General features: G+C 38.1%; 1 protein-coding gene across 3 annotated transcripts in view; it reads left to right on the top strand.

Moving 5' to 3' along the window:
* Nucleotides 1–12,075, top strand: part of ALKBH8 (alkB homolog 8, tRNA methyltransferase) — a 59,452-nt gene that overhangs the window by 12,994 nt on the left and 34,383 nt on the right. For all 3 annotated transcript variants that reach the window (XM_004708990.2, XM_045297792.1, XM_045297791.1), the window contains 5 exons: nt 3,606–3,843; nt 6,393–6,524; nt 7,433–7,528; nt 9,656–9,760; nt 11,403–11,473. In XM_004708990.2, coding sequence (XP_004709047.1) covers nt 3,606–3,843; nt 6,393–6,524; nt 7,433–7,528; nt 9,656–9,760; nt 11,403–11,473 — 642 coding nt within the window. The remainder of the gene's footprint in view (nt 1–3,605; nt 3,844–6,392; nt 6,525–7,432; nt 7,529–9,655; nt 9,761–11,402; nt 11,474–12,075) is intronic.

Genomic DNA, 12,075 nt, shown 5'->3' with positions numbered 1-12,075 from the left:
TTTTTTGCCTCTTCATATTTCTAAAGCAAAAAAATGAAATTGTAGCAGGTGCCAATTATATCATATATCCTGGGGATAAAGAAACGCTTACTAATAATTTATAAATATGTATTCCTTTGCAAGTTAGCAGTAATTGTTAGCAATCTCTAGAACAGTGATCCTCAGCTTGTTGGCTCTGAAGAGCATGTCAAAAATAATAAAATATTCAGAACTCTACTTCATATTTCTTATAATTGGGAAATATGTTTGGCTGAATAATTCGTATGTTATAGCTCTTTTGTTATACAATAGGAAATAAATCCCCTCCCCCCTGCATTGCTTTAGTGTGGTAGTTTCAAAAAGTCTGTGAAAAAAACAATTAAAAGATAATAGAATTTTCCCATGAACTTTTTGAAGTTCTCTTGTAGGAGGGTTTGTAAAAAAAATTGCTATAAAAATCACCCAAATATGTATAAAACAAAAATCTCAAAATATGAAGCTATTGTTTCTCAACATGTCTTTCATCTCTCTGACCCTTCCCCAAAGAATTCTGCACTCTACGATTTACACCACGTCAAAATGGCAATTTTGTTATCCTCAAGGGATTCAAATTGTGTTACTTTAAATGTTCTTTGAGTTTTAGGGAAAAAAAGTCCGAAGTGAGAAGATCAGGGCTATAAGGCGCTTGGGGATAATTCCCAGCAGCATTTTCATAGGATAAGACTGTGCCTGCCTGCCTGCCTGCCACCCCTGGAGAAAGAGACAGTGCATTGTTTTGATGGAACAATGCTGTGTGGGCACTTTCTTGGTTATTTTCTCACCAGTGCACTTTTAACTTTCTTGTATCATCTCATGTCAGTCCCTGTGATTGTCCTGTTTTCTTTGAGGAAATCTATCAAGTTTTCCCCTTTGGGATCCAAGAAAACAGGTACCAGACTTTCAGAAGTGACCTCTGTTCCTTGAATTTAACTGGCCCAGCCCATTCCCTTGGAAACCGAGACATCGATCGGATCTTGCTCTCTGGATGGTATTAGCAAGTTCAAAACTTGCCCTCAGTCATGATTTATTTCATAAAATCACCGTCATTAGTTTTGATCTTGCTTAAAAGACCGATAGAAGGATCAGTTTTTTGTGACAGCTGATCTTCACACATTGTTTTTGGCATTGACTTTAAACTTGAAATGCCAAAGCACATGAGATTCCCAACTTGAGTCACTGTAGCATCCATGGTAATTCTGCGGTTCTCGTTCACATTTCTGGACTTCTGGACGGTTTCTTCCTTCCTGGAAGTTGGCGGTCTGCTGTCTCTTTGAGGCCTTCCTGACCTTCCTGAAAGTACTTGATCCATCAAAGAATTCTTATTTTGCGTGGTATTCCCATGAACTTGTACGTTTCAGTCATTTGGGGAGACCTCCACTCGAATTTTGTTTAAAATTTGATATTGGCAGTACCTCCCATTTTTTTTAATGTGTGACACGAAAAGTATTATTATTATTATTGAAAGTACTTTAAAAAATTAAGATGCATATAATCCTGTGAGAACTTATCCACAGTCATCCACTGAAGACAAAGACATATTTAAATACGTTTATTTGTTATTATTTTTTAATCAGTGTGTGTATGAACTGGAACCTTGTAGCAGTGCCCTCCAACCTACCCTTGTCTGTGTGTACATGTAACTGGTTCACATGCCAGCCCTGCTGGCACTGGTGGGCTGCTGACTGCAGTGTCTGCTGTTCAAACCCCTCCTCGAGAGAGAGGTGGGGCAATCTGCTGCCTTAGAGATTTGCAGTTGTGGGAACCATAGGGAACAGGCCTCCATTCTACATAGGGTTGCTATGAGTCAGAATAACACACTCCGTGGCAGTGTGTTATTAGGTGTTGCTGTTCTTTGATAATACATTTTTATAACCATGTTATTACATTGTCTTAACCAAGGATCTAGATATTCCTATTTTGTGTTTTTTGTACCAATTAGAGGTTGACCCTTTGGCCAAAAATGGCTTGTCAGTTAAAATAGTTTTTACAGTCTTGAAAGTTTGCTAGAATAAAGCAAACAAAACTGTGAGATTGAGACTTCTATAATCTATAAAACCTAAGATATTTACAATCTGGCTCTTTTCAGGAAAGAATTACTGACAGCTGTTATAAAGGGTTGAGTTAGTTAATTGTGCCAACCTGGCCGATAATCACATGTGGGGCTAATTGAAAGGGGGAGGGATAAATGGGTGGTGAGCCTCGCCTTTCTAGTTCTCGGGTCTCTTGCTTTGTGATGGTCGCACCAGGGTGCAGCTGCCTTAGCAGTTCCCTGCTTCAGCTTGCAAGATTGACTTCCTACAAGACATCCCCAAGGAGAAGCCACATGGACCTATCCCGATGCAGCCCTGGGTGCTGGAGCAGCCGTGTGGAGACCCCTGCTAGTGCTGAGATGCTTGTTCGTTCACTGACTCAGCTTTCCTCCTGCAGTCGGCATCATTGCCTCTGTTTTGTGAGGTGGAGGACTTTGTGGACTGGTGTTGGGTTAATGGGTTAATGTTGGACTTGTGGGCTTGGGCAGCATTGGGTTGGGATGTTTTCGTGATGCACACTTTCTTTACATAAAACTCTCTTATGCATGAGTTGCTGTGGATTTGTTTCTATAAAGTACCTAGACTAATACAAGGGTGAAATGGATAGGAGTGGGCTGTGAATAGTGTGGTTTTATTACAACGCTTTTAAAAACTCATATATCATTGATTAAAGTTCTTAATCAATGTGCAGAACAGGCTTTAGCTTCAAGGATCGATCACGATGGAGCTAAGTCATAAAATATAAGTGCCTCCCCTCCCTTCACCCTGTACACACACACACACACACACACACACACACACACACACATTCCTTTAATAAGTTTTGTTTTTTGTCCTGCAACGGACAGGAAGAACACATAAATAAAACTTATACACGAAAATTTTCATTGCTAACTGACTAAATCACTTATACATGGGGTGTGTGTGTGTGATTTTTTTTTACTTTATGTATTATGAAATCTATAATTGGGTGTTCTTAGATCCCGAACCTTTACCTTTGATTTTTAGGAGAAATTGTGTGATGGTTGTACATTCAAAGTTTATATTCTGGAAAGTGGCTGGAATGGCAGCCCCCCACGTCCCCAAACAGTATCTTAAGCTCCTTTTTCTGATGTCTGTTGCTTGCTCTGTGGGATTGTTGGGAAGATTATGTCAACGAGGAGCAGGAGCCTGAAAGCAGGAGGCCACGCGCTAACAACTTGCTCCTTTTTTCTCCTCCTGGCTCTCTCTCCCTTTCGTTATGCTAAATTATATTCACAAGTTATAAAAAGTTATCTTTTAATTGTAATTTATGATCATTGAGACGGTTTTCCTGAATTAAGGTATTTAAACAATTGTTATTTACAACACAATTGTTATTTACAATATTTACCCTTTTGCCAGCCCCAAATATTGAGTTAATCGATTACATGCTTTGAATGACATTAGCAAGCCAAGTAACCACCATAAGGAAGCCTTTTATTTTCTTTCTCTAATTATACTTTTATAGAATCGTGATATAAAAATACGCAAGGTTGAAATCAGTGGCTTATGTTACTTTCTGTTTTGTGTTTTTAGTGCCTGGTTGTTGCCAACGGTGGTCTGGGTAATGGTGTGAGTAGGAGCCAAGTGCTCCCAGTTTTGGAGCAATGTGGACTTGTGGATGCTCTCTTAATGCCACCCAATAAGCCCTACTCATTTGTAAGATACAAAACTACTGAAGAATCCAAGAAAGCCTACCATACTCTCAATGGAAAAGAGATAGTGGATGATTTGGGACAGAAGATCATTCTGTACCTGAATTTTGTGGAAAAAGGTATGTGGCTACTTACTTTCTTATTTACTTATATTTACATTTTATTGTGCTAAAATGTATATAGCAGAACAGCTGTTGTTTCAACTGTTTTTGCATGTACGGTTCGGTGACATGAATGATCTTCAGCATGTTGTGCAATCCTCATCTGTCCGTTTCATCATCCTTAACGGAAACCCAGTGCACCTTAGTAGTAACTTCCCATTGCCCCTTTGTGCCCCACTGGTGGGGGTGGTAGGTGCCAAGTGGGCTTCCACTCTCAGACCCAATGTACAACAGAATGAAACACGGCCTGTCCTGTGCCATCCTCAGCCATTCCTATGCTAGAGGCCACTGTTGCAGTCCCTGGTAGAATCCATCTCATGGAAGCTCCTCTTCTTCACCACCTTTTTTCCTTAGTAAGCATGATGGCCTCCTTCAGGGACTGCTTGCTCCTGATAACATGTCCCAGGTGCATAAGATGGATTCTCACCATCCTCTGTTCTGAGGGGCATTCTGGCTGTCCTTCTGAGAAGATTTGTTCATTCTTCGGACAATCCCCGGTGCATTTGATATTCTTGGCCACATCCTAATTCAGAGGTGTCAATTCTTTGATCTTCCTTATTCAAAGAGGTGATGGAAAATACCATGGCTAGGGTCAGGCACACCTCAGTCCTCAAAGTGACATCTTGGCGTTTTTGACACTTAAAATGCTTCCATAGCTTTTCCCCAGTCGTATTTGAGTGCCTTCCAACCTGGAGGTTCATCTTTATCAGGCAATGTTCTGTTGCTATTCATCAGGTTGCACTCGCTATTGTTTTTCGAAGAAGACTATTCAGTCCTTCCCTAATGTCTCTTCTGGAAGCTCTGCAGAAGGTGGGTGGCCCTGCTGGTACTGGAAATACCAGTGGCCTAGCTTCTAGTATCACAACACTATGCATGCCACCCCAGGACAAGTACTGGTAGCCACTAATACATTTTGGTCTGCATGCCTGTCTGTATTTCAAATATTTCATTTTAGTGAGATCAGACAGTGCCAGGTTTGTTTTTGTGTCTGACTTCTTTCACTAACAGTAACTTGATGGCAATGTGTGTGTGAATAATGGGTATCTTTTAAAAAAATGATTTTTTCTTTTGGGTGAGTTTTCTTTTATAGATACAAAGGTTTTTAAAAAAATCATTTTATTGGGGGCTCATACAACTTATCACAATCCATACATACATCAATTGTGTAAAGCATATTTGTATATTCATTACCCTCATCATTCTCAAAACATTTGCTCTCCACTTAAGCCCCCGGCATTAGGTCCTCATTTTCCCCCCTCCCTCCCTGTTCCCCCCTCCCTCATGAACCCTTCATAATTTATAAATTATTATTTTGTCATATCTTACATTGTCCGATGTCTTCCTTCACCTATTTTTCTGTTGTCTGTCCCCCGGGGGTGGGGGTGGGGGGAGGTTATATGTAGATCCAAGTTTAAGAGTTCATTCTTGTGAAATAAAAAAGACACTCTTTTTCTTGAACAAATATTATTAAGCATCGAGATTGTAAATCTTCATGGTATTAGAAAGCCTCTTCTTTCTCCCATGGAAAAAGCAGATTCACAAACTCCCATATTTTATGTGTTTCTAATCAATTTTGAAAACTGAATAGTTTAAGAGTGTTTTAATCAGAAAGTGCAATCTTGAGTCTAATCCTCTATATGTTGGACACATTATAAGGAATTATACAAAGTGAATTTTCTAGTGTTTTTTCTTTGAATTCTATAGTAGATCCAGAAGTATAGGTCTTAAACTTTCGGTGCTCACTTTTGCAATATTGCAAATTGTTTAAAGTTGAGAATAGAGCAGTGTCACAAGCCTTTTGATACTTGTGAGTAGCAGATTAGTTGATAATCACTGAATTAACACAGGCAGGCATTTATATATTTTTTTTAAAGAGCTGATATGTGTGTGTCTGATACAGTCTTCATAAGAACACTAAATTACCTTCTAATGTAAATTAGCTGTCTTTGAGTAATACTCTTTAAAATTTTTTCTTATGTAATTTGAAGGAAGAATATATAGGCATACTATGGGTATTGTGAGAAACTTTCTTAATAAGATTTGAAAAGTAACTCATTTATTTGTGAACAGAATACTTAAAGACGGATCTATATTACGGTCCTGTTTACAGTTGGTAATTGCAGTAGACAAAATGGCATACATTTTCTCTTTGGTGTTTCATTTTGCCTTTTAAGAGTGTTGTGTGCTTTTAGAATCCTTATTTCTGAAAGTGAGGACGTACACCTTATACTGCTGTATGCCATTTGCTTTCACTGCCATTGAGACAATTCTGCCTCATAGCAACCGCCTGGGACAGGGTCAGAAGGCCCCTGTGCTTTCCCAAGGTTGTAACCCATTCACAGGAATAGAAAGCCTCCTTTTCCTCCTGTGAACAGCTGATGCTTTCTACTGCTGACCTGACAGGTAAGGGGCCCGGTGCAGAACCACTAAGCCAGCAGGGTTCCTGTCGTACTACATATAGCAACCTTCATTATTATACGTGACGATTTTAATTTCGTGTCCTACAGTACAGTGGAAAGAAATGGGACTTCAGGTCTTACCTCCAGGACTTATGGTTGTGGAAGACATTATTTCTTCTGAGGATGAGAAAATGTTTTTGGAAAGCATTAATTGGACAGAAAGTACAGATAATCAAAATGGTAAGTAAAACTTTTCAGATCTGTTACTTAAAAATTTCTGCAAAGTGCCATCTCCCTGCTTCTCCCCCTCCCCTTCCCTTTTTAGTTTGTGAAACTGTTAGTATTTCCTCAAAATTACCAAAAGCACCCTGGCTCCCATGTTAGGCAAGACATACCAGCAATTCTTAGGGGCACTGATACTAACAGCTATACAGTTAGTTATCAGTTTTAAACTCCAAACAGATTGATGCTGATTTACCCACATTTATTTAGGTAGCATTTACAGATCTCTTCACGGGTATTACCTTATCCAAATGACTCTCTCGTAAGGCACATATTTCTGTAAGGAAACATGTTTTTATACTATACCATTATAATTAGAAAGAGCCCTCTGGAACTATGCAAAGTATAATGAAAACTTTTGTTGTAAATAAAATCTCCTCTTAATCTTAGTGGGATCTGTTATGCTCATAGCATTTTATTATGATAAAATCATTAACAATCTTGTGAGTGCCCTACATATAAGCCATATTTACATATTAAGTAGGCTTATTAATAATTTAACATACTCAATATGTAAATTGTATTTGGCTCTTCCATGTAGAATGGGTGAGACCCTTTAAGTGCTGGTTCGAATATCTCTATGGAAACCAACTGTCATGTTTTGCACTAGTTCTAAGTGCACTCACCTTCCCATTTATAGGCCTGCGCTGAATCCCAGTACTTCCAGGTCCCTCAATGTGTGGCTGTCAGAAACTCAGATATATGGCAAAATAGTTCTTTTATTAAAAGCAGTAATCTAGCAATTAACGGAAGTTACTATTACTAAACTGATCCTGAATGTTGACTTCGAAATGTATGTAAGAACTCAATCCTGTCTCTCTCAGATAGTTAATATCTCTCACACATATTTTCTTTTCATTATACAGTTCAAAAATCTTTAAGGCATAGAAGAGTAAAGCATTTTGGCTATGAATTCCACTATGAGACCAACAGTGTGGATAAAAGCAAGCCATTACCTGGGGGTAAGTAATTATTCTTAAAAACACCTATTGGTTTACATATAAAAAGACTTAATACATCAGAATTATACCATAATGTAAGTTGAGGGAGTATGTTTTATTTGTAATTTATGGTTAGACTTTCAAAATTGTTGATTAAACCATTTTATTAGGCAAATGATACAATGCTATTATTAAATTCAAGCGTACAGATGAAGCTAAAGTTCTTCTTGAACATTATTACCCTGCATTTCATACTTCTCAAAAGTAAGTACTGTTAATGGTTTTTTTCATATCCTTGCAGTTCGTAAAAAAATAACATATCAAGATATCTTTATAAAAACTTTATACGTATAGAAACCTTGGTATAAACTAATTTGTAGTATTATAAAGTAAGTTGTAGTATTATATGGTATATCGAACCAAACTCACTGCCATTGACTTGGTTGTGACTCGCTGCAGCCCTGTAGGGTAGGCTAGAACTACCCCTGGGTTTCTGAGACTTACTCTTCACCTGAGTAGGAAAGGTCATCTTTCCCCCACAGAGCAGTGGGTGGTTTCCACCTGCTCCCGCATCATTAGCAACGTGTAATTCCAGCCACTCGGGCTCCGTCATATGGCATATGTTGTGTGTATTATATGTGGCACTGTAGCCTCTTGCCCTCCAGGATAAATCCTAGAGATCTTTATATAGGTTTTCATTATAGTGAATGCCCCATAGTAACTTATTCAGCTAGTTAGTTCGCTATTGATAGGCATTTAGTAATTTCTTAGTTTTCAGCCTTTACAAGTGTTGTTGCCTGTATATATCTTTTTATCCGCTTGGTTATGCACTGTGCAAGAGTTTCTCAGGGTGGACTCTGAAGAAGTGAAGGTGGTGTGAAAGGCCGTGTTCATTTAAGATTTGAATAGATATGCACAGCTTGCCTCTAAAATAGCTGTGCAAACATACACTAACCAAGTATGCGCCCTTCCACTCATCTCCTGCCTACCTGTAATGCTTTACTTTTAATTAGTACTTTATTATGTTATGAATGGTGGTGAAGTGGATACATGTTGGGTTGCTGTCTGCATGGTTGGCAGTTCGAAACCACCAGGAGCTCCACTGGAGAAAGACTTGGCTGTCTACTCCTGTAAAGTTACACTCTCAGAAACCCACAGTGGGTTGCTAGAAGTCCGCATTGACTTGATGGCAATGAGAGTGAGCTATTATGTTGTTATTTGTATTTCCTCTATTGTGAATTCATTTTCATATCTTTTGCCAGTTTTTTTCTATTGGATTGTGTAATTAATTTCTAAGGAGATACTAATTTATTATATTAATATTAATTTTTTTAATATTAATTTTTTAAAGAATTTACTTTTTAATTGAGATTCACACATAAGTCATTCCATAGTTCAATCATATCCAGCAGAACTGTACATTTGCTGCCACAATCAGCTTTCATAGTCTTTTTCTATATGCGCCCCTTGACATCATCACCCCTTCACCTCACCACTGCCTCTGTGTCACCCTCCTCCCCAAACCCTTATTCCACTTGCTGACTCTGCAGGTTCATCAGTCCTGGTTGTCATACCCCCCAAACGACAAAACACATACCACAACTGCAAGAGGATGAGCACCACCCCCACCCCCCCTCCCCCCGACATAACACTCCCAAGAAAGATGTCTTTTTGGTTTTAATTAACTTTTAACTGCTTTTGTTTTAAATGGCTTTTTGGTTTAATGGCTCATAAAATAACATTTATAACTGAAAAAGTTAAGTTCTACTTTAAATGTGTGTGGTATTGTTAGGAAAATAAAGTTATTGATAATAAGTGGTCATATAAAAGGATAAAAATGAAAGTAGTCAGACTAAGCTCTTGTACATAACCTACTAAGTTTTACAATTCATTGCTATTTTACAAAATACCAACTTTGTTGTCAGTAAAATTATTCTTTAGAATTTTTATTGATGAAATCAGTGAAATAACTTTAAAAGAGGCTTGAGGCTTTGCTTTTATTTTGTTTTGCTGTGTGTTCTTAAATGCATTAATGGATCTAAGTGCTAAATTAAAAACTGTGATTTTTATCAAAATGATTGTTTTATTTTTGTGCCAAATACACAAATTAAATAGTTTAATGTTTTGTCTTTATGATTGCTGGCTTAGGTCTTCCTGAGATCTGTAATGGCATTTTGGAGAAATGGTTGAAAGAAGGTTACATTAAACATAAACCTGATCAGTTGACCATAAACCAGTATGAGCCTGGCCATGGTGAGTATTTCTTGTTTTAAAATTCCATTCTGATGGGTAGTTCACAATTACGTGGATTTCGTAACACTCTTAGGAGCAAAAATCCTTTTGTTGTGTTTTTTGTTTTTAGCTCAAATTGATTTCTTAGAGTAATTCACTTATATTTGAAATCTGTGTTAACATTAATTCCTTGCAAATCTATACTTCAAAGCCCTCAGGGGTCATTTGCATCTGTGTTAGACAGGGTTCTCTAGAGAGATAAAACCAAATTCCTGATAATTAAATATATTTATTTATAAAGATAATTAGATATATAACAAGAAATGAACTGTTAAATTATATACAGATAAATATAACAAGTGAACAGTTAAATTATAAGCACTACAAATGACTCAGGGTTGTGAGAGACTAGCAGTCCTTCTCTCTTTCTGCTGCCAGATCCCCTTTATAGAGTGAGGCTATCTCAGCACAGCAGCCAATCACAAGGCAGATCATCAGCTGTCAACTGCCAGTCCCCAGCTCCGGAGATGCCTTAAAGGGACCTCAACTTACAGGGACACAGTCCACAGGCTAGGCGTCCAACAGGTAGTGTAGCCTATAAATTGAGGCAAAGAACGAGCAAGGTAGCCGCACACTGGTCCGATGATCAAAGAGCAAGAGACAAGAAAGATGAGGCTCACTGAGCCATTATCTCTCCGCCCTTCAGTTAATCCTACTTGTATTTATCAGCCAGGCTGGCATAATAAACTATATCAGCATCATAAATGACACAGATAACTATGATATTTTTGGTTTCTGGTTCTTCTATCAGTGCCATATTTAAAGAGAGGGAGATGATTGCTTGGAATCACACACGATAGAAGAAATGAAATAATGCACAGATCGGTGTAGAAGGAAACTATTGGTTGAATTTGTCCTTTTTTCTCTTGTGTATATGAGAACGTGGAAGATATAACTGTAGTGCTGTTAGTGAAACATCTGTAGTTTATTGATACTTTGTACTTGTTAGCAACATCTTCATCTGACATTTGTAGTAATCAAATGGTTTGAAGAGTTTTATCCATGCTGAGTTAAGAGTTTTGTTTTGTGCATTTACCACAACATATTGTAATTGCTTATTGATTCAACTACCCTTCCTTTAGTTTGTAAGCGCGCCCGAAGGTAAAGGAGATGTCTTACGTGGTACCCTTACCTTGTAGCCAAGTTCCCTTAAGAGGTGTTTATTAACAAACACTGGCTGACAGATTGCCTGAGGAAGCCGTATCTTAATTGTTGATCTGCTTAATCTTTACACCTGGCAATTGTTTAGGTTCTGCAAATCTTTAACAATCCAGTGCTCAAGAGAAAACCATCACTTTGGCATGTATCTTCCACATCTTCCACTTGGGGTGGGATTGGATGAGGGTCCTACTTACGCAAGAACTCAAGACTGGAATTTCAAATCAAGCCTTGTTGGCACTTTAACTTACAGTGAAGATATTTTTCATGGTTATGTTGGTTAATTTTAGCCACATTCTCCCATAGAGGTTTCCTTTTGACTAAAATTTTAGTACCTTCCTGATTCCCAAACTATTTCCACCATAGTCTTGTGAAACTATTTTTAGACTCCTAAGTTCTTTCAAAGGAGAAATGAAGTGACTTGGTGTCCTCTTTTCTATCTCAGGAATTCCTGCTCATATTGACACACATTCTGCTTTCGAAGATGAGATCATTTCACTCAGTTTGGGCGCAGAGGTAAATATTCAGACATTCTTATTAACTACCAACCTGTCTTGTACCTTGTCCATTGTCTTTTTCTTTAAGATTTTATGTCTAATTAAAATGAATTATAATTTTAAATGAAAAGTGAGGGCACCATCATCACTTTTATCTTTTAAAAAAATGATTTTACTGGGACCTCTTACAGCTCTTATAACAATGCATGCATCAATTGTATCAAGCACATTTATTGCTATCAGCATTTTCAAAAGATTTTCCTCCTATTTGAGCCCTTGGTATGATTTCCTCTTTTCCTCCTCCTTCTCCGACCCTTCCACCCTGGTGAACCCTTGATAAATTATAAATTATTATTTTTACACCTACTGCTGTCTCCCTTTACCCATGATTCTGTTGTTCTTCTCCTGGGGGAGGTGGTGGTGGGGTTATATGTCAATCATTGAGATCAGTTTTCCCTATTCTCCCCTCACCCTCCTCTGGTCCTCCTCCTATCGCTATTCCCATTTACTGAAGGGATATCTGTCCTGGATTCTGTGTGTCGGGAGCTCTTGTTTGTACCAGTGTTCATGCTCCAGTCTAGCCAGATTTGTAAGGTAGAGCTGGGATCATGATATTGGGGG

The sequence above is a fragment of the Echinops telfairi genome, unplaced genomic scaffold (genome assembly GCF_000313985.2).
Source record: "Echinops telfairi isolate 266 unplaced genomic scaffold, ASM31398v2 ScPeMD7_7421;HRSCAF=8459, whole genome shotgun sequence".
NCBI classification, from domain to species: domain Eukaryota; kingdom Metazoa; phylum Chordata; class Mammalia; order Afrosoricida; family Tenrecidae; genus Echinops; species Echinops telfairi.
This window is presented reverse-complemented; position numbering and strand designations above follow the sequence as displayed.